A 26657-nucleotide genomic window follows, 5' to 3' on the forward strand; every position below is an offset into this window, starting at 1 on the left:
ATTAGAACTGGTATGTTTGATGCTTTGGAGGCCACACTTACAAAGAGAAGTAAATCAAAAAAGTAGCTCTATTTTTTAAACCCAGAAAGTGTGAAAGGGTGGGTGCAATACAGGTGGACTGGGTAAGTATTATAGGTTGAGTCAGTAGCAGGTTCATATGACATTAACAACCTATTCCAGTGAATAGCACCATTCAAGTACTGCTTGTCATTCTGAAAAATGCAGTAGGACAGGCACCCCCTACTTACCATACATCTACTGCCATTTGCTCATTCAATCTGTATCAGCCAAAAGGTAGGAGTGTTTGTCATTCTATTGCTATTACAGAGAAGATTAGTCAATTTGACAGTTTTAATTAACAGTGTAAAATGAAGTCATCTTTTTTAGGTGACAAAGATTAGGCCTTTTTTATCAGATACCTCCTGAGAGGCACAGCAGACAATTTCTGAATCTTCTAGCTTTCAGATGACATTTTCTGAATCTTCTAGCTTTCAGATGCTTACCTGCCACCATCCCTTTTTCATATCGAACAAAAACTTTTTTGGGTCTCAAAAAATGATCATTTACAAAGATCTCTGATTAGGCTCCACAGGAAAAGTTAGTGTCCAGTTTTGCCACAAGCTGACTGTCCTACAATTCTCATTCTTTTGATAGCCTGCTGCTGTAGTAAAATCCTTGCTATTTAGTTTCCTATTAAAAGGTCAGAATTGTAGGCTTAAAACATTCCTTTTGCATATGATCAGGAGAATCATATGGCCATTAAAGCAATTTCAACATGTCATACATTGTACCAAAATTCTCACCTGGCAGGTAATGGCTTCAGAATCATCTATGTGTCAGGTCATTATAAAAGAGATGCTCATGTTCTTGAATTTTGTATTTGTGATTCTCTGCCAACTCTTACGACACATATGGATATAGATATGGATATTGCTTTTTTTTTTTCCCCACACTTGGAAGAAGTTTCCCAGGATCATTCTGGGGAAAGCAATTTTGACCCAAGAGTTGAATGTTGAAAGCTACAGAAGTAAGAGACCATGCACATGAGCACATCACAGTAATTAGCTTTTTTTTTTTTTGTTTGATTTTACATTATTTGACAGGATATCATTCTAAACTTGTGGAGTTCAGGAAACAGCACGTAGTCCGTTCCATTCCATAACTAACTGAAACCAAAGAAACAGAAACTATGAAAATTTTAAACCCTTAAAGAAAGCCAAACAACCAAAAACCAAACCCATGCAGCAGAATTTCAAGTTAATTCTCAGGAACTAAGCATGGACAAAAGTATCACAGAAAAGCCTAATACCTAGGGGTGTTGGAATCCAGAAGTGGAACTTATCACTTTCCCATAAGATGCTTAGGGAATAATTCTCTGCATTCCTCTGCTTTGTCCAGAGATAGTTAGGCCATAAACAACTCATCAATCTGAAGCAACATTAAGCACACCATCTGTAATTCTTTAAAAACTTTGACAATACACAGCCAGACTTGCTAGCATACAACTCTGTATTCCTAATACATGTCCTTCCAACACACAGCAAAGTTCTATCATCTACCAGCTAGTTCACAACACGAAGGATTTTCACAATATATAGCAAACATACACACTTGCAAAGTACCAACAGCTAATCAAAAAGAACACCCTCAGAGTACTTCAAACCTATCATAAATTTACAAGCCATTCATTTAATGTTTAAGTGAATGCATTTTTGCCCTCAAGAGAAGTTAATGCTTACTTAGATTCATAAGTGTAATTAGTTTATAAATCGGATCTGGCCTCATGCTTAAGGCTCTGCACCACTTGGCAACAGATATACTTTAATAAAATAAATTCCTAAAAAAAAATCTATACTAATTTCAGTAAAAGCATTAACGATGAGGGATAATAATTATATAAAAATGTCTATCCACAGAAAACAAAAAAGGGACTTTTCCAGAAAACTGACTGGTAGAAATCAAAAATAAAAAACATTTGGAGTAAAGGCTTAGCTTACCCATCTTAAATATAGCACTGCAAAGATCTTTGTAAATATTTCTGTTCTATTTCCACTTCCGAAAGATCTCTTGACAACAATAAAAACAGCTCTTGGCCTTTTCTTTCCCAATAGACTATACCCAGAAAAGCCTGACTTGTATTATAATTCACTGAATAATTTATGATGCATCAGAAGACAATGAATTTTGGGGCAGCTTCACAAACACTCCATGTCTACAAGCCCACAGCACAGAGATTTTGATCATCTTTGAAGTAAATTTTTCCCTTTAACTTGAAATCATTCTAACATAATAAATTACATAATTACAAAGACTAAATCAACCATTACAACTTAGAAGTTAGCCCATTACACTGAATTCTCAAATTTATGAAGAACTGTTCATTTGAGCTATAAGATAAAGTCTCCCCCTCAAAATCCCTACAAATAGCAAAAATTATGTTACTTCTGCTGTCTTCAAAATCTGCTAAAATATAACTTTAATAGAAAGAACTTAAACAGGAATTCTTTCCCAATGTGAAATCTTGGCATTACCCTCTGCTCCCAAGGGGGCGGTTGGGAGATACACACAAGATAACCGTTTGTTTCAGCATTCTTGAAACGCAGACTAAAAAGAACTCAGTCTTCATTATACTGTCATATGTAAGCAACAGTGAAAATACATCATGCAGTTTTCACGTATTCAGATTAAAAAGACCTTGTATAGCAGTTTTACCATCTTTCGAGGGTAATGTATTTGAAATTAACTTTTTCTTAATAGGCACTTCTAGCCCATAAGGAAGTCTTTAAATTATTCTTGATGCAACTCCACAATTCAATAGTCATGATATTTTTCCTTATTAATACGAGAATAAATTTTACGATGATGCCGCCATCCTTAAAGGAAAAACACAAAACGTCAAGCACTGCAATTTTCCCGTTTCCAACTTCTGAAAAACTTATATCCACATTATAGAACCTTACTCCTATATACTTTCCATACTTAACACACAGACAATGGTTTTCTTCACATCACGGCAGCAGTGCTTCAGTACAAGAAATGAGCATGTTATTAGTCACTTATCCAAGGCATACAATACTTAATATTGAAAAAAAAGGAAAGTCAATAATTAAAAAGCATGAAGCCCATATTCTAAAAGCACCAGGTAAAAATGCAGTTATGTTGTATAAGAAACAAAATTAGTAAACTTTTGCCTAATTACATATTACCTCATTAATTACCTTTTCCATGCCAAAGACAAGGAAGGAATAATACCAAATCACTAATATAAGAAAAAAGTTGCAATTTTTAAGTGCTACGACGCAAGCCACACAAATGCGCTAAACTAGGATTAAATCAAATCATTCAGATCATTTTTTTAAATGACATCTTTACCACTGAAAAATTGTAGTTCATAAAGTTATCCTTCAGAATTTAAAGTAATTCCTGTGTTTTGCATTTTTGATCATCTAGAAATGACAGACTTAAATTACCTCTGGTATTCCCAGTTTTCTACATGCATCCAGAAAGTTTTCCACATTTCTCCTGCATTTGGCCATGCTAAGTTTAGGCTGTAAAAGCAAATAAAAATAAATTTATGGCAAAAGACGTCAAAAACATTTATTCAGCCAATTCACTTATTGCATTATTCTTATACTGATGAGAACATAAATTTCCATATTTCTTCTTAAAACAATGCATGAAATTCTGCTGAACTTGTTTCTCTACTACTGTTAAAACATGCCTACAAACAATATCTGAGTACACAGATACCATGTGCTTTTACTTAGTTGTTAAAATCACGAGCATGTTTAGATCACAAGCTAGACACGAATAAGATCCTACTTGTTCACATCTAGCTTGTGAGGTTCTAAAACTTTCCTCTTACAATGACTTGTGATAGACAACATTGATTTTCTGGACAGCAAGTAAACTGATGAAGGATTTCAGCACACATTATGGAGAAGCCACTTAACTGTAATTAACAGGCTCTCTTTAAATTTTTTATGTACTCACAGATGTATAGTAACTATACACAATTTTAATTGTCTCTGAAGTAGAAATCTCCTATTACTCTTGAATTTCATGTACTTCCACAATTTGTCTCACTCCAGACTATTCACTAAATACTTACAGAAATATCATGCTAATAAAAACTCACCAAAACCAACTCATTATTTTACTTTTTCAGTGCAAGATGTGAAACAATGGTACTTCCCAGAATATCCACTTAAACCAAGAATTCACTATAGGAGCAGGGATTTTAAAGAACTAATTTTCTAGGCTAAAGTAATTTGAAGGATGTTTCATGAAAGAGAACACCATCAATATAAAGTTGAAACAAAACGAAAATGGATTTTAAGTATTTGCTTTTTGCTACAGAAAACATCGCAAGGTGTTTATAAACAAACAAAAAAAATCCACAACAAAACTTAAGGTTTTACCCCAAAAATTCAAGTTTGCATATTTTAGCAATGTGGTAATTTTACTAAAGACGGAAGTAAGCTAAAATCCAGGAATAGCAAAAGAAACCCCACTAGAGTATCTGAGAAAATGTCTTTTTCTTGACATCTGTCTTCTGGGAAGTTATTATAGATTGCTCAAAAATCCACATGCTACTCTCAGAATCGAGTATCAGGCTGCACATAGCAAGTTTTTACCAACGTGTATGCTAAAAAATAAAAGGTGGATAGTCTAAAAATATACAAAACCTCTTCAGAACCAGACTGGTAACAGAAATCCGAAACAATGATATGTCCAAGAAAGAGACATCAGGAAACAGAGAAAACACTAAGAAAATTAAGTTTTGAGAAACGAACACACATAGATTACATCAAAACACTTATATCATGAAATAATCAGGTACGTAGGTTTGGCAAGGCAACATTAAATCACTACAGTGCATCTTTCCATTACGTTCTGTTTGGAGATAAAAGGAATAATTTCTACATTTAACCCAGCAGGAAAAGCATGCTAATAAACACGCTAATAGGTGTTTTAGCAATGTGACAACTGCTAAGCCAAATATTAATGAAGTTAATCTCGTATTTTTTCAATTTACAAAGGGCTAATTTCCTTTTAAAAACGGTCTCCCAGATAAAAACCTTGCAATCACAGAATTCCATACTGTACTGAACAAAATGGCTCTTATGAAAAAATAATCTGATCTGTTGATAAATCAGAAAGAGGCAGAATAATTTCATTCACTTACAGATGTGTATGTATACACACACTATATAGATATATAGAATTTACAGTAGATACATTTTGTATATATTTGTATACAATTTGTACCATATGTATATATTTTGTATTATAGTAGATACGTTTTGCCCTGACAGCAAAGAATATTCACTGAACAGCAGCCTGGTTTACATAACCAAATAGAATTTGGAAATAAAACAGCAATTTTTAAAAATTTCCTCTCTTCCTCCCCCCAGATGCAAGAAGAAACATCTAACTTACTACTGCTGGTGAAGGTACATGAATACTTGCTACAGACCGAGGACGAACATGATTTACTAAATGGCAGAGAACTACACCATCCATCAGAGCAGACCCCAGGTCTTCAGGCAAACAAATCTTTAGTCTTGTTTCAATGTTCTGCAAATGAAGAACACAAGCACACTTTAATACGGAAATGGATGAAGGGGAAAAAAGAAACAGAATATATATTCTCATCTTCTCATATGCTGTAGACACACAGCCAATTTGGGAGTTTTGGTTCACCGAGGACCATACTTCCTTTATATAACTAATTCTTTAAAAAAAAAACAACCTAACCTCCTCTACCATATGTTTGCCACTGAATTATGTAAATGTCTTTAAAACAATTAAAGATTTCAAACACTGCTTTCATAATATGCATTTATTTTTTACATACATATGAAAATATATAAGCACGCTATTAGCCATATGACCGCACTACATGTGGTTCCTTCCTTTCCCCAGTCCCTCAAGTCTTCTACTTATCCATCTCAAATTTTCTTTATCATTCAGCACTTTGAATCAGAACTATGCTGTGTTAAGCACTGTACAAGCAGAGAGTAAACAGCAATCTTTAACTACTAGCCTAAAAATTACTTTGGAAGCATTAGAGAGATCAGAAATGGAGGTAAGGTAAGGTAAAACATTCAGATTTAAACAAGAAATTTTGGGTAACTGTTAAGCAAAACTGAAGTCTCACTGAATAGAAATATTGCAAAATAAAATACTAAAAATATTCCAGGAAAAAAACCTATAATAAGATAGTTATATATGATGAGTTTCCTAAATTGTGCTCCAGTCTTCAACACTATACTTAGAGATAACTCTTAGTTTAACTTTCAGGAGATAATTACTTCTGTGACCTTAAAATAGATATTTCTTATTCCTAGTTGAACCTCCTTAATGTAGGTACTCTCTATTAATACATTACCTCAATCTATGCTGGGTGTTTTAGACAAAAATAGATTCTTCTCTTTAGAATCAAAGGAGAGTGTAGGCAGAAAGGCATTTCTGAAGGTAACCTGGTCTAACAAATTTGAATTGAGATCAGAGCCTTGGCTAGTTAAGTTCTTGGATATCTGCAAGGAAGGAGATCCTGCATCATCTCTAGGTAACCTTGCTCAGTGTTTCACCAACCTTATTGCAAAGAATTTCCTCCTTATAGCTACTTGTAACTTATTTCTCTGTAATTTCTGCCACAACATCTCACTCTTTGACTGTGCATCTTTGAAAAGCCTGACTTTATTTTCTCTATTACTACCTGGGAGGCAGCTGAGGACAATCATATGATACTCTAAACACTCTCTTTTCCACCCTAAAGAAATTTAGCTCTTCTGCCTCATACATATTTTGCTTGGTTGCCCTCATCATGAAGTAGCCTCTACCGAGCTCACTCTGGGGCTTCATTATATTTTCCCAGATTTTCTTTTACTAGACACCATAGTCAAGCACTCACATACATAGTCTCACAAGTGCCAAACAGGGGAGTGCATCATGTGCAGTAATATAATGGGTTTTTTCACCTTGGATTAATTTGTAGATTACAGAAATCATCCACACTACAGCAGCAGCCAATTTGTTCCACTTTTCATGTTAAAACCATTAAATGTTTATCCTTTAAGTGACAAAAAAAAAAAAAATCAACTGGTATTTCTTGCTAGACTGCTGCTCAAGTGTAAGTGGCAAATCACTCTCAAGACAATAGGTATCTGAAGTGACTATGGATGTATACAAAATCAAATGGAGGAAAAATAATTATGTCTCTGAAGCAAAAAGTTGTATGAAGTGAAGTAATTTCTGTAAAAACACACCATTCTAAAGAAAAGGGGGAAATGTATGGAAGAAACCTCAATGTCCTCACAATATGAAGCTCAGCTGAAGAGGCTCTGCTGAAGGCAACTGTATTTTGTTTTCTAAATAAGGAACCCAAGTACTGTACTAGTCGTTCCTTCTTGTTTAATGCCACTTGGTTAAGGCTGCAGGTTCTGTACAGTCTCACTACATTTTAACATACTATGAAACATTTCAAAAGCAAAATATACTAACAGGTCAATAAGTATAAACTTAATAAGTGATATGTTCTGGGCTATATTCTTGTGCAGTACCTAGTAAGATGGTCTGGAGGTTACTTCACTCACTGTAGGACCCAGAATAAACTTTATTAATTCAAAAAAATCTCTGTCTAGCTTCTGTCACCAGTCCTTGACTTGTAGTCAAGCTTCTCATAAGAGACAAGAGAACTTTCATTTCAGGACACAGTGCTTCAGGGTGAGGGCAAAGGATAGTGCACGAAGCTGAAGATCAATAACAGATTAAATCAGTGTTACTCGTAATAGCTAATACTAATTCAGTGTAGAAAAATCTTATTAAGTCCCCATGATCATAGTGAATAACCTTGCTATACTTTTCACTGTTAGGATTAACTGAACTAATGCCCAAGGCAGTAACTTTGAGGACATTATTTTTAGGAACAGTTACTTGGGGACTTGCTACATACTTGTGGTAATTCTTTAAAGAAATGTAAAAAAGCTGCACTGATGCTGCTGACTAGAATAAGCTCAAAAGAACTACCTCCTAGTGCAGTTTATTACTGATGCTACCATTTTCCTCTCCATTACCAAGAAGTCTGTCTCATCTAATTCCTGCATGTCGTTCTGCGGAAGTAGTATTGTCTCATTTAACCTTTTTAATATTCTCGTACTTAGACAACTTTCCCAAAGAAAAATTAAATATACATTCCATTAACACAAATTAATTCTACCAACACTCATGTACCTCACGTAGCTGTTCCACAAGCTCTCTCTCTTCTCTCATCTGTTCCATTTTCCTTCGAATTGTAAATTGTGGATCTATTGATTCCAAATTTCTTTGTGGTCTTAAGAACACTGTGATTTAAAAAAAGACAGATTTAGTGTAAAAGCAAACACCTTGATTTATTAATTTCTAAATGAATCAAAATCCTTAGGCACTACCTCCAGCAAAAACTCAGGAGGACAGAAAAATATGATCTTGGATTACAATCATAAAAGGGTATTTTCTGGATATTGCTCTCAATGGCATTGTGTATCACCAATGGAGTGGAAAATTTTCCAACTAAATCCTAATCTTAATGAACAAGTTTTGTCAGAGGATTAAGCACTCACACTGTCCCTACAGATCCTGATCTGTACAAAACTTTGCATCTAACATGACAGGAACACTTCTTCTTCTACGTAGAGCCCTCTCCTACAAGATGCTGAATTGTGTAACAAGCATCTTCCTACAGAGGACAAACTGCTTACTAGATAAGTTTATATTAAAAAAATTAACCAAAAAAACAAACCACCCCCACCCACCAAATAAAAACTGATGTAGGCATGTTTAGCCGTTGAGTAAAACTACCTACATTAGAAAGTTTTATTGCAAATATAGCATTGCACAAACTCTTCACAGTACTGGTCCTCCTTCCCCTCTACTCTACCCTGGTGAGACCGCATCTGGAATACTGTGTCCAGTTCTGGGCCCCTCAGTTCAAGAAGGACAGGGAGCTGCTGGAGAGAGTCCAGTGCAGGGCAACTAAGATGATTAAGGGAGTGGAGCATCTCCCTTATGAGGAAAGACTGAGGGAGCTGGGTCTCTATAGTTTAGAGGAGACTGAGGGGTGACCTTATTAGTGTATATAAATATATAAAGAGGTAGTGTCATGAGGATGGAGCCAGGCTCTACTTCAGTGGCAAACAATGATAGGACAAGGGGTAATGGGTACAAACTGGAACGCAAGAGGTTCCACTTAAACTTGAGAAGAAACTTCTTCTCAGTGAGGGTGATGGAGCACTGGAACAGGCTGCCCAGGGAGGTTGTGGAGTCTCCTTCCCTGGAGACATTCAAAACCCGCCTGGACACATTCCTGTGTAACATTATGTAGGTGTTCCTGCTCTGGCAGGGGGATTGGACTAGATGATCTTTCAAGGTCCCTTCCAATCTCTAGCATACTGTGATACTGCCTCCCACCAATCTTGTGGACTGTATAACTTTGCCCATATATAGTTCCTTGAAATATTGACATGAAATCTCTGCACATATGCACCTCTATGTTTCCTTTTTATGTGATGACTTTTTTGAATGGTTCGGAAGAACAAGATCATGGACGCTCAGAATGCAACTGTCACCTGTTTGTCACTCAAATTACAGGCCAACCTGATTATTATGGAAAACGATACTACTTGAAAAAAGTGTTTTGCATTATTTACTTTCCCACCTCTCTCCTGAACGTGACATGAAACCCGAAGTACTAATTAGTGGGGTGTAAAGTACAAAGCCTAGAAACCTCTGTTTTTACATACAGGTACTGCTCAGTCTGGATTTTGTTAACTTAAGGCCATTAAAGAAAGAGAAGATAATTTATGGGTCAATACATAGCAGGGTAGAAGAGAGGAGCCTTTTGCTTTGTAAAAGGCACATCAGAAAACTGGAAGTGAATGAATTGCCAATAGAACCTACTAGAGGAGTAAAACCAGATTACTTACACTTAACTGTAAGAAAGTTACACATGGGTGTAATGACAGTAATTCTGATGTTCCAATAAAAACTGTGCCACATCAGTCATTTTATTTAGGTTGTAATTTGCGCTGAATTTTAAAAATCTGCCCTCAACAGATCTAACAAAATAAAACATTGAACCCTTGGTAGAAGGATTTTTCATCTATATTCTGACAAAAAGTAAACTATTAATGAAGTCCCCAGATCAGTTCAGGGTCAATATACAAAACTGTACCCTCTGATATTTAGAGCAAAGTTTCTGCACGAGAAATACTTTGAAATCTCAGACAAGGCTAGTTACTAGGAATCTCACCCAGCTGTACGCAGGCAGGTTAAGTAACAGAATTAATAATCTTAACTAATTATTGAGCCAAAGGTACAGACAGACACTACCTATGGCAGTTCAGCCAACAGGCACTACTTCTTTACCTTATTTACTGAAAAAGAGCTCAAGGCAACAAACTCCTTACATATTCTTAGGCTACTCAACTGAGGCTACACAGGGCTAGTACATGGACCCTCAGACTGGCCTATACACATAGATACTGTTAATGTTGCTGCTTCCTGGTACAGTCTTGGCTTCTGCAAACCCACCTCTCTTCTATGCAGTGTTTAGGAATAGCTCAAGGAATAGAACAGGCAACAGACATTCCCCAAAGGCAGCTTAAATGCAGCTATCCTGTTCTGGAACATAAAAGGTATGCTTAGGTATAGATTTGAATCACACTGGGCCAATTAGCCTCAGTGCCAGAGAAGGGTCGCTGTTCCATTTTACTTCCTACCACAGGAAGATACACCTTGGGTAACAAACAGCCTCAGGGAACAAACTCTAAACAGAAAGGCAACAGGCCTGATTAAAAGCGGTCTTCTGTTGTAAAAGTGCACTAGAATTTGCATTTTGCTTAAGGTTTGCACGACATGAAGACATCTACCCCCCAAGTGCACAAGCACACACTAGCCTGTACTGCTTGTTTCATTTAGAAAAGTAAAACAGTAACAAATCCAGATAAACATAAATCAAATTGTACACTGATAGAAGAACCTCTAGCCTACCGTGTTAGAATATTCATCAGCAAAATGTCAAGTTAACTTCATACCATCATGAACTAAATTCAGTTTTTCAACTTACTATTATCACAATTCTTATATTCCATACTCATTTCCTTTATGGAGCTGATTCCTCATATATGCTGTCTTTTATGGTTTTATAATCAAAAATACTGTGGCAATAACGAGTACTGTTAACTAATGAACTGAACTAAGAATATGGGTAGTCTAAACTAAATGTTGGCATTTATCATTCAAGACTTGTGGGTTTGGTTTCTGTCTGATGCTTTTGACAGTTTCACAGCCTTCAAATACCTAAACACTCTTCTAATTTAGGGCAACTGGAAGAGCAATGGTCCTATATAAAAAAACCCCACATCTACCTATCAAATATTTATAAACAGTTTTATTGTCTAGGTTGTTTCTTCCATCTAACAATTCATATGCATAATTTATATGCAGTATAAGACCCTCATAGCACAAACAGAGCCAATTTTGCATACTGGCGCCATGATCCAATGGTAATTAAATAATTAAAACAATCATATGCCCTGGACAAAAACAAATCAAAAGGATAAGTAACAAAGTCCACTAATACATGTGGCCTTCACTATGCAGATTTCTGTTGGACAGAAATCACTATTTTTGCTTAGCTGATTGCTTCAACTTCGTTTCTTCATGAAGCTAGTTTCTTCAATAAGTTAGTTAAGCAGGTGCTTAACTAATTCAGTTAGTTAAGCACCTGCATCAATAACTGCAGATAGGAGCATGACCAGCAGGTCGAAGGAGGTGATCCTGCCCCTCTACTCTGCTCTCATGAGACCTCACTTGGAGTATTGTGTGCAGTTCTGGTGTCCTCAACATAAAAAGGACATGGAACTGTTGGAACAAGTCCAGAGGAGGGCCACGAGGATGATCAGGGGACTGGAGCACCTCCTGTATGAAGACAGGCTGAGAAAGTTGGGGCTGTTCAGCCTGGAGAAGAGAAGGCTGCATGGAGACCTCATAGCAGCCTTCCAGTATCTGAAGGGGGCCTATAAGGATGCTGAGGAGGGACTCTTCATTAGGGACTGTAGTGACAGGAGAAGGCGTAACGGGTTCAAACTTTAACAGGGGAAGTTTAGATTGGATGTAAGGAAGTTCTTTACTGTAAGGGTGGTGAGGCACTGGAATGGGTTGCCCAAGGAAGCTGTGAATGTTCCATCCCTAGCGGTTTTCAAGGCCAGGTTGGACAGAGCCTTGGGTGGCGTGGTTTAATGTGACGTGTCCCTGCCCATGGCAGGAGGGGTGGAACTAGACAATCTTAAGGTCCTTTCCAATCCTAACTATTCTACAATTCTACATTTCATCAACAGACAGTCTCTATAATTAAAATAATTAAAACACACGCAGAAAAACAGTAGCAAACATATCTGCTGTTTGAGTACAACTTTTATAAATCCCTGAAAGTAAAGCAAGTAAGTAAACCTATACTGGAAATACTTCTTGGATATAAGGGGAAAAGCCATTTGGCTGCACTTGAAAGCAGTGACATTCTTCACTCATTTACTTTCGATATCACAAATTTTACGGTAAATTAATGTGCATCCTCTGAGGTATGTAGTCTTACAGATGTCCCCTCAAGAGTAGTGTCCTTCATCCTTGGCCACATTGGGCATTTGCCGTATATTCACGTTTCCAAAACCCACAAAATTAAATAAATTACATATGGAACACCTACCATTGTCACTGTCTCCTTCAGATGGGATACTGTAGCTATAGTTGTCCCATGTTTGTGCCTGTGTAAGTGTGTTGAAGGAGATAGGAGGAAGACTGAGGGATGGGTCTGCTGGAGGGGAGCGATAGCCAGTCCAACCATGGACTGGAGTGGGGATAAAAGGGGGCAGCAGTATTTCATATGGCATTAGGATTGTATGGTAATGACGAAGATGTAATTCAAAGGTGATTAATATAAAATGTATCATTTTTGAGAAAAGAATGAAAGATGGTGCAGAACAAAAAGAACGAAAAGTTACATGTTAGTACTTGCAAATCATACATTCTATGTGCAGTTGAGGCTGTTAAGCTTAGCAAGATCATTGTAACCATAGCACTTCACACAACTTGTTTACAACCAAGTGTTAAGAAAATGTACCCATAGGTTTTACAGTATAGCCTGACAAAAACCTCGACTCTGTGATTCAGAAGCAAAATGTAACAGCTGGATATATTTATTGTGAATTTTCAGCAATTGTGAAGTTTCAGCAATAAAAAGTTCAGAGAATAAGAATTTTGATATTTTTTTGTAACTATGTGGGAAGAACACTTTTTCCCCCAAAGGAAAAATAACATATCCATATGAAAATATTATTACATTGCAACTTTCTAGCTGATTTTGATAAGTAACATCTACAATAGCCCTTGGATTCTCATTCTGTTGAAATATGTTCTGTAAGTACATGTATTACAGACGTTTTACTTTTGTTACAATTCACTTGATAGTACATGCAGGACTATTATTTCTTCTTGCTGACTCCTGCAGCAGTAAGTCCAAACCTACCAGAGCCCAGCACCCTAGGAAATTTCTGGCAGTCCACAACTTTTACAGACTTTCAGGGACAAGAACACATATACAATACCTCCAAAGGGTGATTCTGAGTTTACACCACAAGCCTTGGCAAACCTGCACTGTCGACAGTCTTAACACACACAAATTCAGTAATGATGCAACTGGGCTCCCAAAAGCATGCAAAACTGCACATTTTCACAGAAGCTGCAACAGAGTCTGGAGACTATTTATCAGACAACTGTAAGTGCATGTCATGCCTACAGCTCATGATGGCCCACCAGCTCATCACAGAGCTAAACCTGTACAGCAATACACTTCTTATTCTCCACCCATTCTGCCTTCTCCCCTTCGAGTCATGGCAACAGCTCTTATATATTCCTCAAATCCTTTAGTGGCCATTTTTATTCTTTCCTCACCACACCTACTCGACAGTCCTGTCTCCTGTCATGACTGTGGCAAGGATGTCTAAGTTTTTTTCAAACCTCCATTCTACAGGTGTTTCAGAACTGGACACTGACCTCCTCCCTTGCTTCAGTTTTCAAAGCTTCCCACTGGTTTCCTATTTTCTGACACAATTTAGTATCTCCTCCTCTGCCCTTCACAATGATGTCACTCCTTAACAAACTTTTCCTATATTTCACAACATTTCTTACCAATTCTGCCACAAAAATTATGAACTCTCTCACTTCTTGTTTTCCTATATACATTTCAATGTTTTAGCTACTGAATACTACACACAAGCAACATTCATTCTCCTTAAATGAAACTGCAGATCATGAACTACTCCTACTCTAAATGCTAAACCATAACCCTAAATCAATTTAAAATTATGGTGAAAATCAGCAGCTAAAACAATTTAATATTAGAAGAAAGTTTAAGGTAAAGTTTCAGTAAGCACAGAAAGTCCCTATCTTATACCATTCCAAATTAATAATCATAAAGAACTTAATCACACAGACTTTCTCCTTCCCACAATTCCGCAATCTGTATTAATATGATTATAATTCATATAGTGTCATATAAAACTTCACCTTAAGCTTTTCATCACATTCAGCCGTTCAAGAGCTCACTCTCTTTAGCCATGTCTTTTTTCAAACCCAGTGTACTCCAGGCTATTGGGACACCAGATTAGCTGAACCTGAGAGTCAGCACAACTGAACCTCTAAGGAGACACAACACTGGGTAAGAGAATACAGATTTATGGCAAATGATAAAACAGTCTTTAATTATGGTGGCAGCTAGGATTCTCATTATTTTCCAAAACACATGGATAATGCAGTTAGGGAAAAAACAAATGGAAGTAATAAATATCCAGAGATTAGAAAAACTCAAAAGTTAGCACTCAAAAGGGGAAAAAATACTGTCAAGTTCTAATGATCTCTGTGTATTCCAGCCAACTTGAAAGACAGTCAAGCAAGCACATCCACTGACACTAACATTATGCTTAAAATCCTCTACAAATTACCAAAAATGAAGACACTGGATTCACAAACAAGATTATGCTAAGTAAACATACTTAGTTTTCACTACTTAGTTTTCACAAACAAGTTTTCACTTCACAGTAGAAACTACTTCTTGATTTTGAGTTTCGTCAATGATGCTTCTAGCCTCTGAAGGTATAACTTTTTATTTTGTCTGTGTTGCTGCTACCTTGTGTTACCTTGTTATACTTAGGTGTTAGCAAAAATAATTTTAGTACTACCTTTAGAGTAATTCTAGGGTGGGAGCAGGAGAGGAAACAACACGCAGCTTCAACACTCCTTTGTTACAGTGACCTCAAAATGCCCAGCCCAAAGGCAAAAAAATATTCCTGAGTACTGAAAGATTTATTAGTAAGTGGTCAGGCTTGCAGATCTGACACATTAAAGAGACCATGGCAAGAATTTTTGCAACACTCAAGTTTCAAGAATTAGCAACATTATAAACATTGTAATCAATTAACAAATCAAGCACAGAGAGTTTACATTTCTTAACTATTTTGAGTGATTCCTTTTCAGACAGAAAAAGCACTTCCCAAGGGCAAAATTATAGTTCTACAAGACCTTATTTTTTAATTATTCATTCTTTTCAACAGTATTTTTTTTAGGTTTTCAAAATTAATGTGACTTTGAGACGCCAAACTCTATTAAGGTATTTAAAATACAGGAGCAAATAGTCTGAGAAAAATAAGAAACCCTGTCTTTTTTTCTATTCCATATAAACATCTGACCCTCAGAAAGAATCTCTCAAGAAGTCAAAACACATTCATTACCTTTCAAAACATTTCCTTTGGGTACCAAGTTAGCCATCAAATACGAATTTTCCTGATGTTTTGCCTAGCTTTAATATGCAAGAAAAGGATCTTCAGTCCTAAGCACATATCAGTATGTACTAACACAGTATGTACTAAAACACAGATGTTTAAGTCACTGTGGTTTATCCTCTGGAAGCACTTCCATTTCTGTGTGTACTTCAAAAACCTGGAATCCTTACCAGTCTAGAACAGTTTACTTTCACCTTTCCAAGAGACATAAATCATTATGAAATGATGGGGGAAGAAGGGAGTGATGTCAAATGGAAAGCAATATTCATTTAAAATAGAGGAAAACAAACACAGTGAAAGGTATGGTTGCATGTATTTTCATTGAAAATTTGCCACTACTTTTTCCGCAGAGCATGTTGTTCACATTTTAGTTACAACGATGTTCTTCTAATCTTGCACTCTGATTTAAAAGATCTATAGAATAAAGTAGTTCAAATGTAAGACCTAATGAAGTTTTGATGATGTTAATGAAGTTAATGAAGAATGCATTTTAAGGTTTCCCTTAAGACCACAAAAGCTTAAATGAAAACCGCTACTGAAATAAACTACAAACTTAGCTGAAAAACTTTCACAGATCACCAAATTGCTGGACCTCTAGACTAGATCAGCTCTAGGGCAATAAAGCAGTATATAATTAACATGTACAAATTCAGACAGTGATATGGCTCAAACTCACACAAAACACACAACATTTTAAAGGAAATACAGTGAAGAAACTAGAGACAAGGCAAACTAACCAACTTTAATGGGAAAAACATGCAAGACTCACAAAGATGCCAGTATTTTCAGTCATGTGCTACTTTTATTTGTAAATTATTCTTAGGTGTTAGAAAAAATGATTTTAGTACTACTTTTAGAGTAATTCTAGGGTGGGAGCAGGACAGGAAACAATATGCAGCTTCACGACTCCTTTACAAACTTTCATTTTGTTACATTGTGATACACAGATAATATACCATCTTTTTATCTTATGCTGGACCTAAATTTTTGCTGTTGCCAAAATCCCCTGTCTTACTAGTGTATAAATTTAAGGTAACATGACTGAAATTGGATGCAATGAAGTGAAAGACTGTGCAGTAATGGTTCTAGCTTGGTGACTGTGTAGTGTATGATATGGAAAGGAAAATAAATTCCGATTATCAAGTTTTTTGCAACCTGTAGCTGTGACCAGAAGACACTATAGCATTGGCATACTCTAAAAAACCTCAAATATATGAATGTGAATTGGTACAATGCAGAAAATTAACAGATTATAACCAACTGACTTTGGTATTCAACGACTCAATATACAGCTGCAATATAGACAGGGGAAGAACTGTAGGAGCTGCACACATCTGGTCTTCCATTATGTGACTTGGAAGATTTGTTGCAAAGGACTGCAACCATTGCAACCCAAAAGATTCACTAGGCTATTTTGCCCTGACCTGTTGTAGACATTAAGTATAGGACATCTCAGTGCACCGATATACTAAGATTTGAGAGTGCGCATTAAAACAACGCTTGAGCAAGAAGTCACATTCTTGCTTTCTCTCCCACAGTACTGCTTCAAGTCCCTGGATACAGATTTCACCAGCAGCTCAGCAGAACACAGGCTACATCTCATGAAAGCAGCAGCATGGCATGTGCCTGCTTGCCTTCACACATCTTTCTAACAGTGTTATTGCAATGTTGCCACCAAACTGTGCAATATTACTCAATGCTTTATTTTTTCCAAATCCTGAAAGGACCCATTGTTAACCCCACACTTCAAAGATTCCAACAAATAGCATCTCTAAAGCATACAGTAATAGAGCCAGAGTAACAGTCCAACAAAATAAGAAATGCAACAGAATAGTTCTGTCAAACTGTATATCATAACTACATGGGAAATTTAAAATATCCTCTTCATGAAACAACATTGGTTCAATACCATTTTCTTTACTTTTTAAAACTTAAAGAAAAAGTCTATGGGTACAGTTTCTTAAACATTCCAATGTTAAATTGTTGCTATTACTGCCAAGACATTTTGTTATAGAAACTACAAGCTTGTAGTGGTTCACCAGCATTTCATTAAAAGCATTTGTGGTGAATGCGAGAAACCAGAATTAGAGTGTTAGGATGCTGAAATATACTGAAAAATCTTCAGTTAATCTTTAGATGTGGTATGAGATGACGACAATACCAACTACCTCAGCGCAGAAAAGATAAAACCTGAGTTTAATCCTGCAGCTAATCCTGTTTTTACAGAAAGCTGTTATCCAAGCCCTTAAACGCATCTGTATTTCTGTTGGTGGTGGTTTGTTATTCAGTTGGGTTTTCTTTTAATGAACAGCTGCTTGTTAAAAGATTGATGGTTATGCAGATTTAGTGCACTGCAGATTCATTAAACCCAGCTACTGGCTGAAGTAAACTTCTAATATTCCTATGATGCTTGATCCTTACCCAAGCATAAACTACTGAAAAACTCACTGCAATGAACAATTTTCAGAGCAATGCATAAGCAGTTTCCAAACAAACCTAGTGTCCTGGGTTCACATACATTATTCAACAAAATCTAAATTGTATCACTACATACCAATTAAGCAAAAAACTGTAGTTCAGTCACTATGGCAGCACAGATGATACATATGTATATATGCATAATACATATATCTATACACACATTTTGTAAACACACATACATATAATTTTATCAAATACCTAATTGATCCATATATAATGTGCCAAATACATGTTACAAATTCAATCTTGATTCAAACCTATAACCTTAAAATGTTCTAATCTTCTGTTATACAGAAAATATTTTGTCACTGACTTCTTAAGAGAAAAAGGCACCTATTAATAAGACAGATGTGTATATATATATACACACACACACACACACAAGAAGTACACACAAATTGGTTCATTTTCTTGCCCGCATTACCTGATCGTGGCTTCAAGCCAAAAGGGATTGTGGTGTTTGTAGTAGGAGACATTGTTGGACTTTTATCCTTGTTCTGTGTAATTCAAGAACAGATATCTAAGTAAGAGTAACATCCAAAATATCTCAGCACAAGAGACTATACAAAATACAGAAGTAAACAATACTGCATGCTATAATTATTCCACCGTAATCTGTTCACGATATAGCCTCAAACCTATGATAAACTCCACTTTCTATTGTATCTTATTCCTTTGCTGGAAAGGATGAGTTTCTGACCAAAGACACCAAAATATTCCCCCTCACTACAAATAAGCTCAATTATTTCTCGGTTTTCTCCCATGTAATCACTTGGTTCCATCAAACGTACATTTTTGTGGCACAGTACATTTAGAAAAACAAAGCAAAGACACATTTATAATTAGATACATTAATTTCTTTCACAGAATTAATTACCATTAAATTTAAACATACACCTCAGAGCAGGACCACCCTTGACTCAAAACTAGGCTGAGTTGCAGCAGGAAGAGTCGAGTAGCAGCATAGAGGAGATGGTGAGGTACGATAATCATACTGTCAATGGTAACATAGAAAGGGACCTATCACCATACTCCATAATGGAAGCCCTATTTAAAAAATTATTCACTATTTAAAAAGTGATCCCTCAAGAAGCTAGGATCTATAGGAGTCCCATCACCAAGAGTGGTGGAAGGTGGCTGGGTGCTAATGAATTTGCAAGTTGTTCATACACAGTATGATGCAGAGGGAGAAGCCCTATTTCTGCATAGAAAATATGAAGGTAAAAAATCTCCATATTGGGCTCCCTACACTTTCTCTTTTTGATCTTCTGCTCAGATTTGTACTGTGAAAATGATAGGATCAATAAAATCAGGCTCCTCTCTGAAAACTAATCAAGGACATGACACAATGTGCACAAAAACTGCACTGAAACCACTAGAAACTCTTGTGCAACAAGGAAGCATCAAAAAAAGGGAAAATCACAGAATGGTTTGGGTTGGAAAGGACTTTAAAGATCATTTAGTTCCAACCCCCGCTGTCATGGGCAGGGACACCTTCCACTAGACCCAGCTGCTCAAAGCTCCATCCAACCTGGCTTTGAACACTGCCAGGGATGGGGCAGCCGCAGCTTCTCTGGGCAACCTGTGCCTGTGTCTCATCACCCTCACAGCGAAGAATGCTAAACTGCGTAACTCAAACAAGTTTATTGGAAAGTATATTTTATACCCTAGTAAATCCTTAAGATGACAATAAACCACAGGCCAAATAAGACACACCACCATTTTTTTAGGAGCTCAGTCATATTTTCTGTGATATCTGATTATGTTTCATTTAGTATATAAACTATTTATATGAAACATGTAAGAGACAAACAAATGTCACTAGTACCTTACCTCATTATGAGAGGTTTGTCCACCTGTATTCCAAACAACTCGATCATTCTGCATGTTTGGAAAAGAAGAAGGAAGGGGAGGAGGTGGAGAAGGAGAAAAGAAGATTTCAGCAACTATATTAGTGATACATCACAACAGGAGATTTTACTCATTATACTCAGATACAAATTAATACTTAATTCATTTTTTTTTTACTGAAATAATTTATTTTCATGAATAATAAACACTTGTATTTCTAGTAGACCAAGACTTTTAAAATTATTCTCAAAGATTTTTCATTAATGTTTTAATTTCAATCTTAAGTAATTATAACTGCTTTTATAAGATTTAATGCTTGTTGTTCAAATGCAGTATTCAATTTTGTATCAGATTTTTTTGTAATTAAACTATCATCAAACATTTAATATGCAAATGTTTTAAATATATATTGGAAGAGGGAAGTATTCCATAATAAATTCATTTTATAACTGCAAAATAACATACCTTTTGTTACTACTTCTGTTGTAATTAAATTGGAAACATGTAAATCACATTAATAAACATGAAATACAATCATTAATTCTGCATCAATCATGTATCAGCAGAAGCACAATCCATGTGTACAATGGCATATGTAAAAACAAATCATAATTCAAAAGCATTTCCATTTCCTTAGGGGCATTTTTTTTAGTAGCTAAAAAATGGGAACACGAATAAATGACAGTACTTGGAACACTTGGTCCCAACAGTCAAAGAGCTTTCCAAAAATTAGCAAGATGGGATGTAGGATTACACACTCATTTTGCTTTATGACCTTTCTTGGATATTTTTCAAGATTAAAGGAAATTCTTCAGCTTTAGACATCTCTCATAATACTATCTCAACCACTGTATTACCTAGAATAAACAGAAATTCCACTCATCTGATCTCAGCCACTCTACCTGGGACTTGTACGCTTGAGCACTCCTGTGCTCAGGGATTATGTTCTTGTTAAATTCCTGCTCTTTATGCCTCCATTGAAGGTTTAATCTCTCTTATAGCATGCAGGTCACTAGTCAGAATTTTTAGTTTATGATGAATTTAATTAATTTAGTAGCACAAGTAGTAACACAAGCATTTACTGTACTACACAGATTGTAGCATTATTAAAAACTTGCTCTTGAAAGAGCAGTTCCCAATTCATGGAACATGCCTAGTGATTCTACCTGCATAATAAAATCCAGATCAGGATCTCTACAAGCGTTCAAGATTTATTTCTTCAAGAGATTCTTAAAAAATGAATCAGCAGTGTCCTTGTTAAACAAAACGCAGAGACCACACATATCTTGATACTGGACTAGCCTTATGTGATAATCTCAGTAATGTAGTATGAACTGTTCCACAAAGTGTAGCAGTCCCAACATACGATATAACAAAAAAAAAAAAAAAAAGAGTTGGTTTAATTTTGTATCTTAAAGAAAAAACAAAGATACATTCAGACTAACAAAATCACAAGGATATAATGGGAATATTTGATATTAATGATGATTACATAATAATATTTGAAAAGCATCAAATTCAATCTATGTCTGGATAAGGTAGAACATATTAAGGCACTACCAATACAGAAAGAACATTATGTAAGTTTGTTCTCAGAAACTTCTTGCAAGAGCAGTCACAAAAATCCCTATACAATCAAGTTCTGAAGTAATAATGTATGCACCAAATATTTAAAGTAGTTTTTTCATAGTTCCTTTATTTCTAGATCATTCCAAGGTACAGAAAACTTAAAATATTTTGGAAACTTTAAAACTGTAATCTCAACCTATATATCGGCTGTTTGTAATATTAAACACTTTAAAAATACTGCTGCTGTTAACAAAAACATAGCAGCGTATATAGCTACAAGAGTAATCAGGGTGAGTGGGATGATGAATCAGGTGTTTTATTTTATGGAAAATCCAACCTTGAGGTGCCTTATTTTTGCAGGGGAATGCAACCACTGCATCTACTATAGTTTTTATCAGAAGGAAGGAGTCCTCCGTCTTATTAATTTCATTATATCAGTTTTTTGACACAAGAGATGGGTCTTAATCAACTTCCCATTTATAGCCAAATGTTAAGATTCATGATAAGCCAAAAAACCAAAAAACAAACAAACAAAAAAAACAAAACCAAAGGGCCTAACTTCAGCATAGTCTCCACACACAAATGTTTCCACATTTATTGCATCTAGAAACCTCCATACCTGGCTCAATGACCATTTTTCACCCTGTTCACAAAGTCTCACTTCAGACTTTGCTTTCTCCATAACCAACTCCCTCCTTCTCTGAAATTCTAGCTCCTCTTCAGCATTTTCTCTCTGTAAGATAAATAGCTCTTTAGACTGTGCATCACTGGAAATAGAAGTATATCCTTTTTTGCATAACATTACCTCAGAAGTATTTCTTACAAATACAGTGATAAAAAGCAAACAAAGTAAGTAGATACTATATATTTGCAGTTCCAGTGCTAACAGTTAGATAACATAAAAACAAAGCAATACATAAAGAACACCTGCTTACCAGTGAGGATACAGATCAAATGGTAAGCAGTATATATCACAGTGTAAAACTCCAAATCATACTTTATATACTCTCTATAACTATAGTTATATGTTCCGGCAAAACACTAATGTTTAGTTTACAAAATATGTTGGGGTTACCTTTAATGAACACTTTTCCTGCACCAGAAGAGGGAGATAGTGGAGTGGGATGGTAGACAAGTACACATAGCTGAGCAATGAACTGGCTTACATTGAAAGTTGAACACAGGGAGATTAAAAAAAAACCACTAAGATAAAAAAGCAACTGACAAACCTAGAAAAATGTTATACATACACCTATAAAAATTAAAAAAAAAAATCCATAAAAATGTTAAAGAAGAATTAGTTTTGTCCTCTAGCCTACTAAACTTTTCCCTTCCCTACTTGGCAGATTAATAATAGTTAAAATTGTTGGCTTATTTCCTATCTTCCCCCCCATATTTTGTTATAATACACTCATTAACGTACCTGACCAAGGGAAGACATCTCCATCTGCATTTGACCGCTATGTATAAAGATAAACATATGCAAATATGTAATTTCTTATGTAGAAAATTTAATATGATGAGTCTAATAAATAATTTCTTAAAAAAAAGTAGATAAACACACTTTACTGTAGATTCCTGAAATTCTAAAGCTGTTGCTGGTTCCATGGGATACAGATTCACATCACTGCTCTCTGAAATATCCATGCTTAATCTGCAAGGTTTGAAATAAAAACATCGCACTGGGGTATAGCTTTGGTAACCACTTTGTTCAGTATTTCATTTCAAACAAATGGATATATAAAATACTTTAATAGCCATGGTTTTAACCTGCTCAGTGTTATCTCTCAAGAACTTTTTGAAATGCCGCCTGATGCTTCACTGTCACCAGTTGAATCAAAGCAACAGTAATGTTTTCATCTGTAAAATGTCATCCTGAGCAATGGCTTGTAACAAAACAAAAGGACCTGTTTATTGCCAACAATGATACCATTATCTAGAAGACTGTAGATTTCTATATCCAACCTCTAGCACCCTGTGTTCAAAGAGAAGCCACAACCCCAGTTAGATACTCAAATTTAGTTATAGTGGGTGAAAATTAAGCAGTGCAACAATAAATTCACAACTGACAATGACCTGAAAGAAAGCAGTGAATATAAGAAAGGAAATACAGGAATATGAAGCGAACATCTGAAAATACTGAAAGACGTTGAGTCTGAAATATTTTTGCTTTCCAGAACTGAATGCTGTTTGTGTGCACATTGCATATGCAGACTTGAAAAAAATCACATGAAAGTTTTTGTGCATCTTAAACTAAGGAGCAATGGAGGCATTTTAATTCCTTTGTGGATCTGGATAAGGACACAAAAAATATTCAGCATGAAAACCAAAATTTTATCACACTACTTTATATAATGCAAGCATATCACAAACTGCCATGTAATCCAGTAATTATAAAGGAAATTATTACAAAATTGTGGCCCAGAGGACTGAAAAACCTACAGAATTATTTGGCAAGTATTAAGACACCTAGGTGTATCTTGCTGGGTAAGTCTGGATGTTAACATACAGGAGACATACATTCAAAACCCTGTATAATGCCCAGTAAATTAAAGATAAATACTCATATTTTAAGGTTAGAAAAAGAAAGTGCATCCTACTACTATACTAAAAAAAAAAGAAATCCAAACAGTAGAACAATAGAGACATGCATGACATGATCAGCCATTTTTAAGAGCCACATTTTGAATTTACTATAGTGTTACTAATGAAAGCACATCTGAATATGCATGGATAAAGATTAATTTTCTGTAATTTATTAAGAAAAACTAAGTAGAAAATTTTGCAGCAATACCTGGCAAAAGCAAAATGACAAAATCTGTAAAGTTAACAAGTAATAAACTTCATATGAGGTGCAGAAGCAATGGAATATTATAGAAACCACAGGAACTAAAAAGCTTTCATAATTTGTATGATTTTTATTAAGCAAAAATACTTGTGATTCAAGTATTTAGTGTAAGATTCAAGAATTTAAGTATTCTTTATATGATTCAAAATAAAGCCAGATGGCTATTTCTCTAGAAGTACCAACAGGAGTGAATTTCTGTCCTCAAAAGTACAAAGGTCTGCTAGGCGGTAAAGTTCTATCAAAATAGGCATTTAAACTGAAGAACAGCGTAGTCACAAGATGATCCAGAGAAGGAAGGAAGGAGACACAAGGATATTTAAGGCTGGAAGTGACAAGGAGGTTTTTAGCCTTCCAAGAAATGAAGCTGTAAACCAGCTATCTCATAGAAGTAATGAAGAAAAAAGTTTTGAAATTAACTGAATCAGTTTCTGAAGGTAATTACACAAAGAAAAGCAATAGCAAGCATCTGGCCAGAACTACCTACACCACCCTTTTTAGTCTTTTTCAGCAAGACAAGTATTTGTTTTCTATTGAATAGTTATACCTTTATTTATTCACAGATCCAGAGTCATATCACTTGACTTCAACCACTTAAGACACCTAAATTAAAAAACCTCGCCTTCTGTAGTCAGGGAAAACCTAAATAATTTTCTCTAGCTGCCTCTTCCTCTTTCTGATTTCAGAGAGAGACTACAGAAACTCTATCACTAATTCAGGCACCTCTTTATGTCCCCCACTGAGCTGGGATGAAGCTGGGTCAAAAGACCTTCTCCATTCCCCAAAAATAAACCAAACATGAATAAGTAGAGGAGTGTATAACCCCTAGAAGAAACATGACAATTCTAGACAAAATTTCAGAAAATCACAGTAGTGTACACAAGATGAATGGCTAAGGGGCGTCTTCACCTCAGAATTTAGGTTTATTTCATACTGAAATCCTTTTTAATTTACTGGGAATCATGTCTAGGTACTCACTGCATTCTAGAGAGAAAATGCAAGTTTCCATCTTAACCATCTAAACACCTCCTGAAAAACACTGATGTGCTAACAAAGCACTTCATAACTCCAGAGAACTTTCAATTATTGGTTAAAGAAGAACTCTAAATTAATTCACAAAGATTCTAAATACATTACATTAATACATCAGCTACTGTAAGCATACCTGTTGGGATCTTGTAATAAATCTACTGCTTCTCTTAGTTGCTCTATCATTGCTATATCAATAGTTTGTTCTTCTGATAAACTTATTCTATAATAGAAAACAAAAGCATTCAAGAAAAGAGGTACAACAGCAATTATCAAGGGTAGCCTAAATTTCACTTTATATCTTCCAAGTGGCGTGCAAACAATATAAAGGGGAAAAACAGCCTCTCTGCACACCAGTATGCGCTGAACTTATGCAGTTTCTCCTGAAAAACCTCCCCAGCACCTTGTCCTTAACAAAGCCCCCCAACCTAATACATACTTACATAGATGTGAACTTACATAACATTCAGCATTCAATTAAACAGACTGACTTCTAAAATTGAAGATATTGAACCAATATTTGACTCTTAACTACACTCACTGTGTGTGTTGTTTTAACGTAACTACTAAATACAATGATTCTTTTAATGGACCAGCATGCTTTCTTTTGCTTTTCAAGATTTATAATTCTTATAAATCTCCTGTTAGTTCTGCCAATAAGGCTCTTTCAGAAAGGACTTACTCTTCCCTTCCTTCAGTTTTCATTTTTAAATCGTATAGGACTCCACTGTCCCAATGACTGACAACTTCACAGCACACTGTCATATTAAATCCCCTTTTCTTATGCACAAGCCTCAGCAACTGATGCGCAGTTGCTCTGCTCTTGAATTAATGTCTGTAAATTAACAATTGCTTCAGGGTTAAATTATGACAAAATAAGATGGACAACGGTGGGATTTTTTTACACTTAATTTTTTTTTAAAAAGAAGAAAATAAGTTTTTATAAAATAGTCTTTTACCAAAGCCATTAACAGACCAAATATCAAAATACCTCCTCAAGAAAC

At 35.6% G+C, this 26657-nt stretch overlaps 1 protein-coding gene across 5 annotated transcripts in view; it reads right to left on the minus strand.

Annotated features, from left to right (window-relative positions):
* The window catches only part of LRCH1 (leucine rich repeats and calponin homology domain containing 1), a 94724-nt gene that overhangs the window by 15463 nt on the left and 52604 nt on the right, over positions 1-26657 (minus strand). For 2 of the 5 annotated variants that reach the window (XR_008974438.1, XM_057425624.1), the window contains 10 exons: positions 25790-25876; positions 23344-23433; positions 23203-23239; positions 22399-22512; positions 20193-20240; positions 18784-18856; positions 12749-12856; positions 8239-8348; positions 5443-5580; positions 3471-3548 (listed from right to left, as the gene is read on the minus strand). Coding sequence is in view for 3 of the 5 variants with exons in the window: in XM_057425624.1 (XP_057281607.1) it covers positions 3471-3548; positions 5443-5580; positions 8239-8348; positions 12749-12856; positions 18784-18856; positions 20193-20240; positions 22399-22512; positions 23203-23239; positions 23344-23433; positions 25790-25876 (883 nt within the window). In the remaining 2 variants the exon portion in view is untranslated. The remainder of the gene's footprint in view (positions 1-3470; positions 3549-5442; positions 5581-8238; positions 8349-12748; positions 12857-18783; positions 18857-20192; positions 20241-22398; positions 22513-23202; positions 23240-23343; positions 23434-25789; positions 25877-26657) is intronic. The other 3 variants (XR_008974437.1, XM_057425625.1, XM_057425626.1) reach the window with 2 other exon arrangements.

This window comes from Pezoporus wallicus, unplaced genomic scaffold (genome assembly GCF_028554395.1).
Source record: "Pezoporus wallicus isolate ANWC-B61680 ecotype Strahan unplaced genomic scaffold, APGP_CSIRO_Pwel_v1 contig_787, whole genome shotgun sequence".
In the NCBI taxonomy this organism is placed as follows: domain Eukaryota; kingdom Metazoa; phylum Chordata; class Aves; order Psittaciformes; family Psittacidae; genus Pezoporus; species Pezoporus wallicus.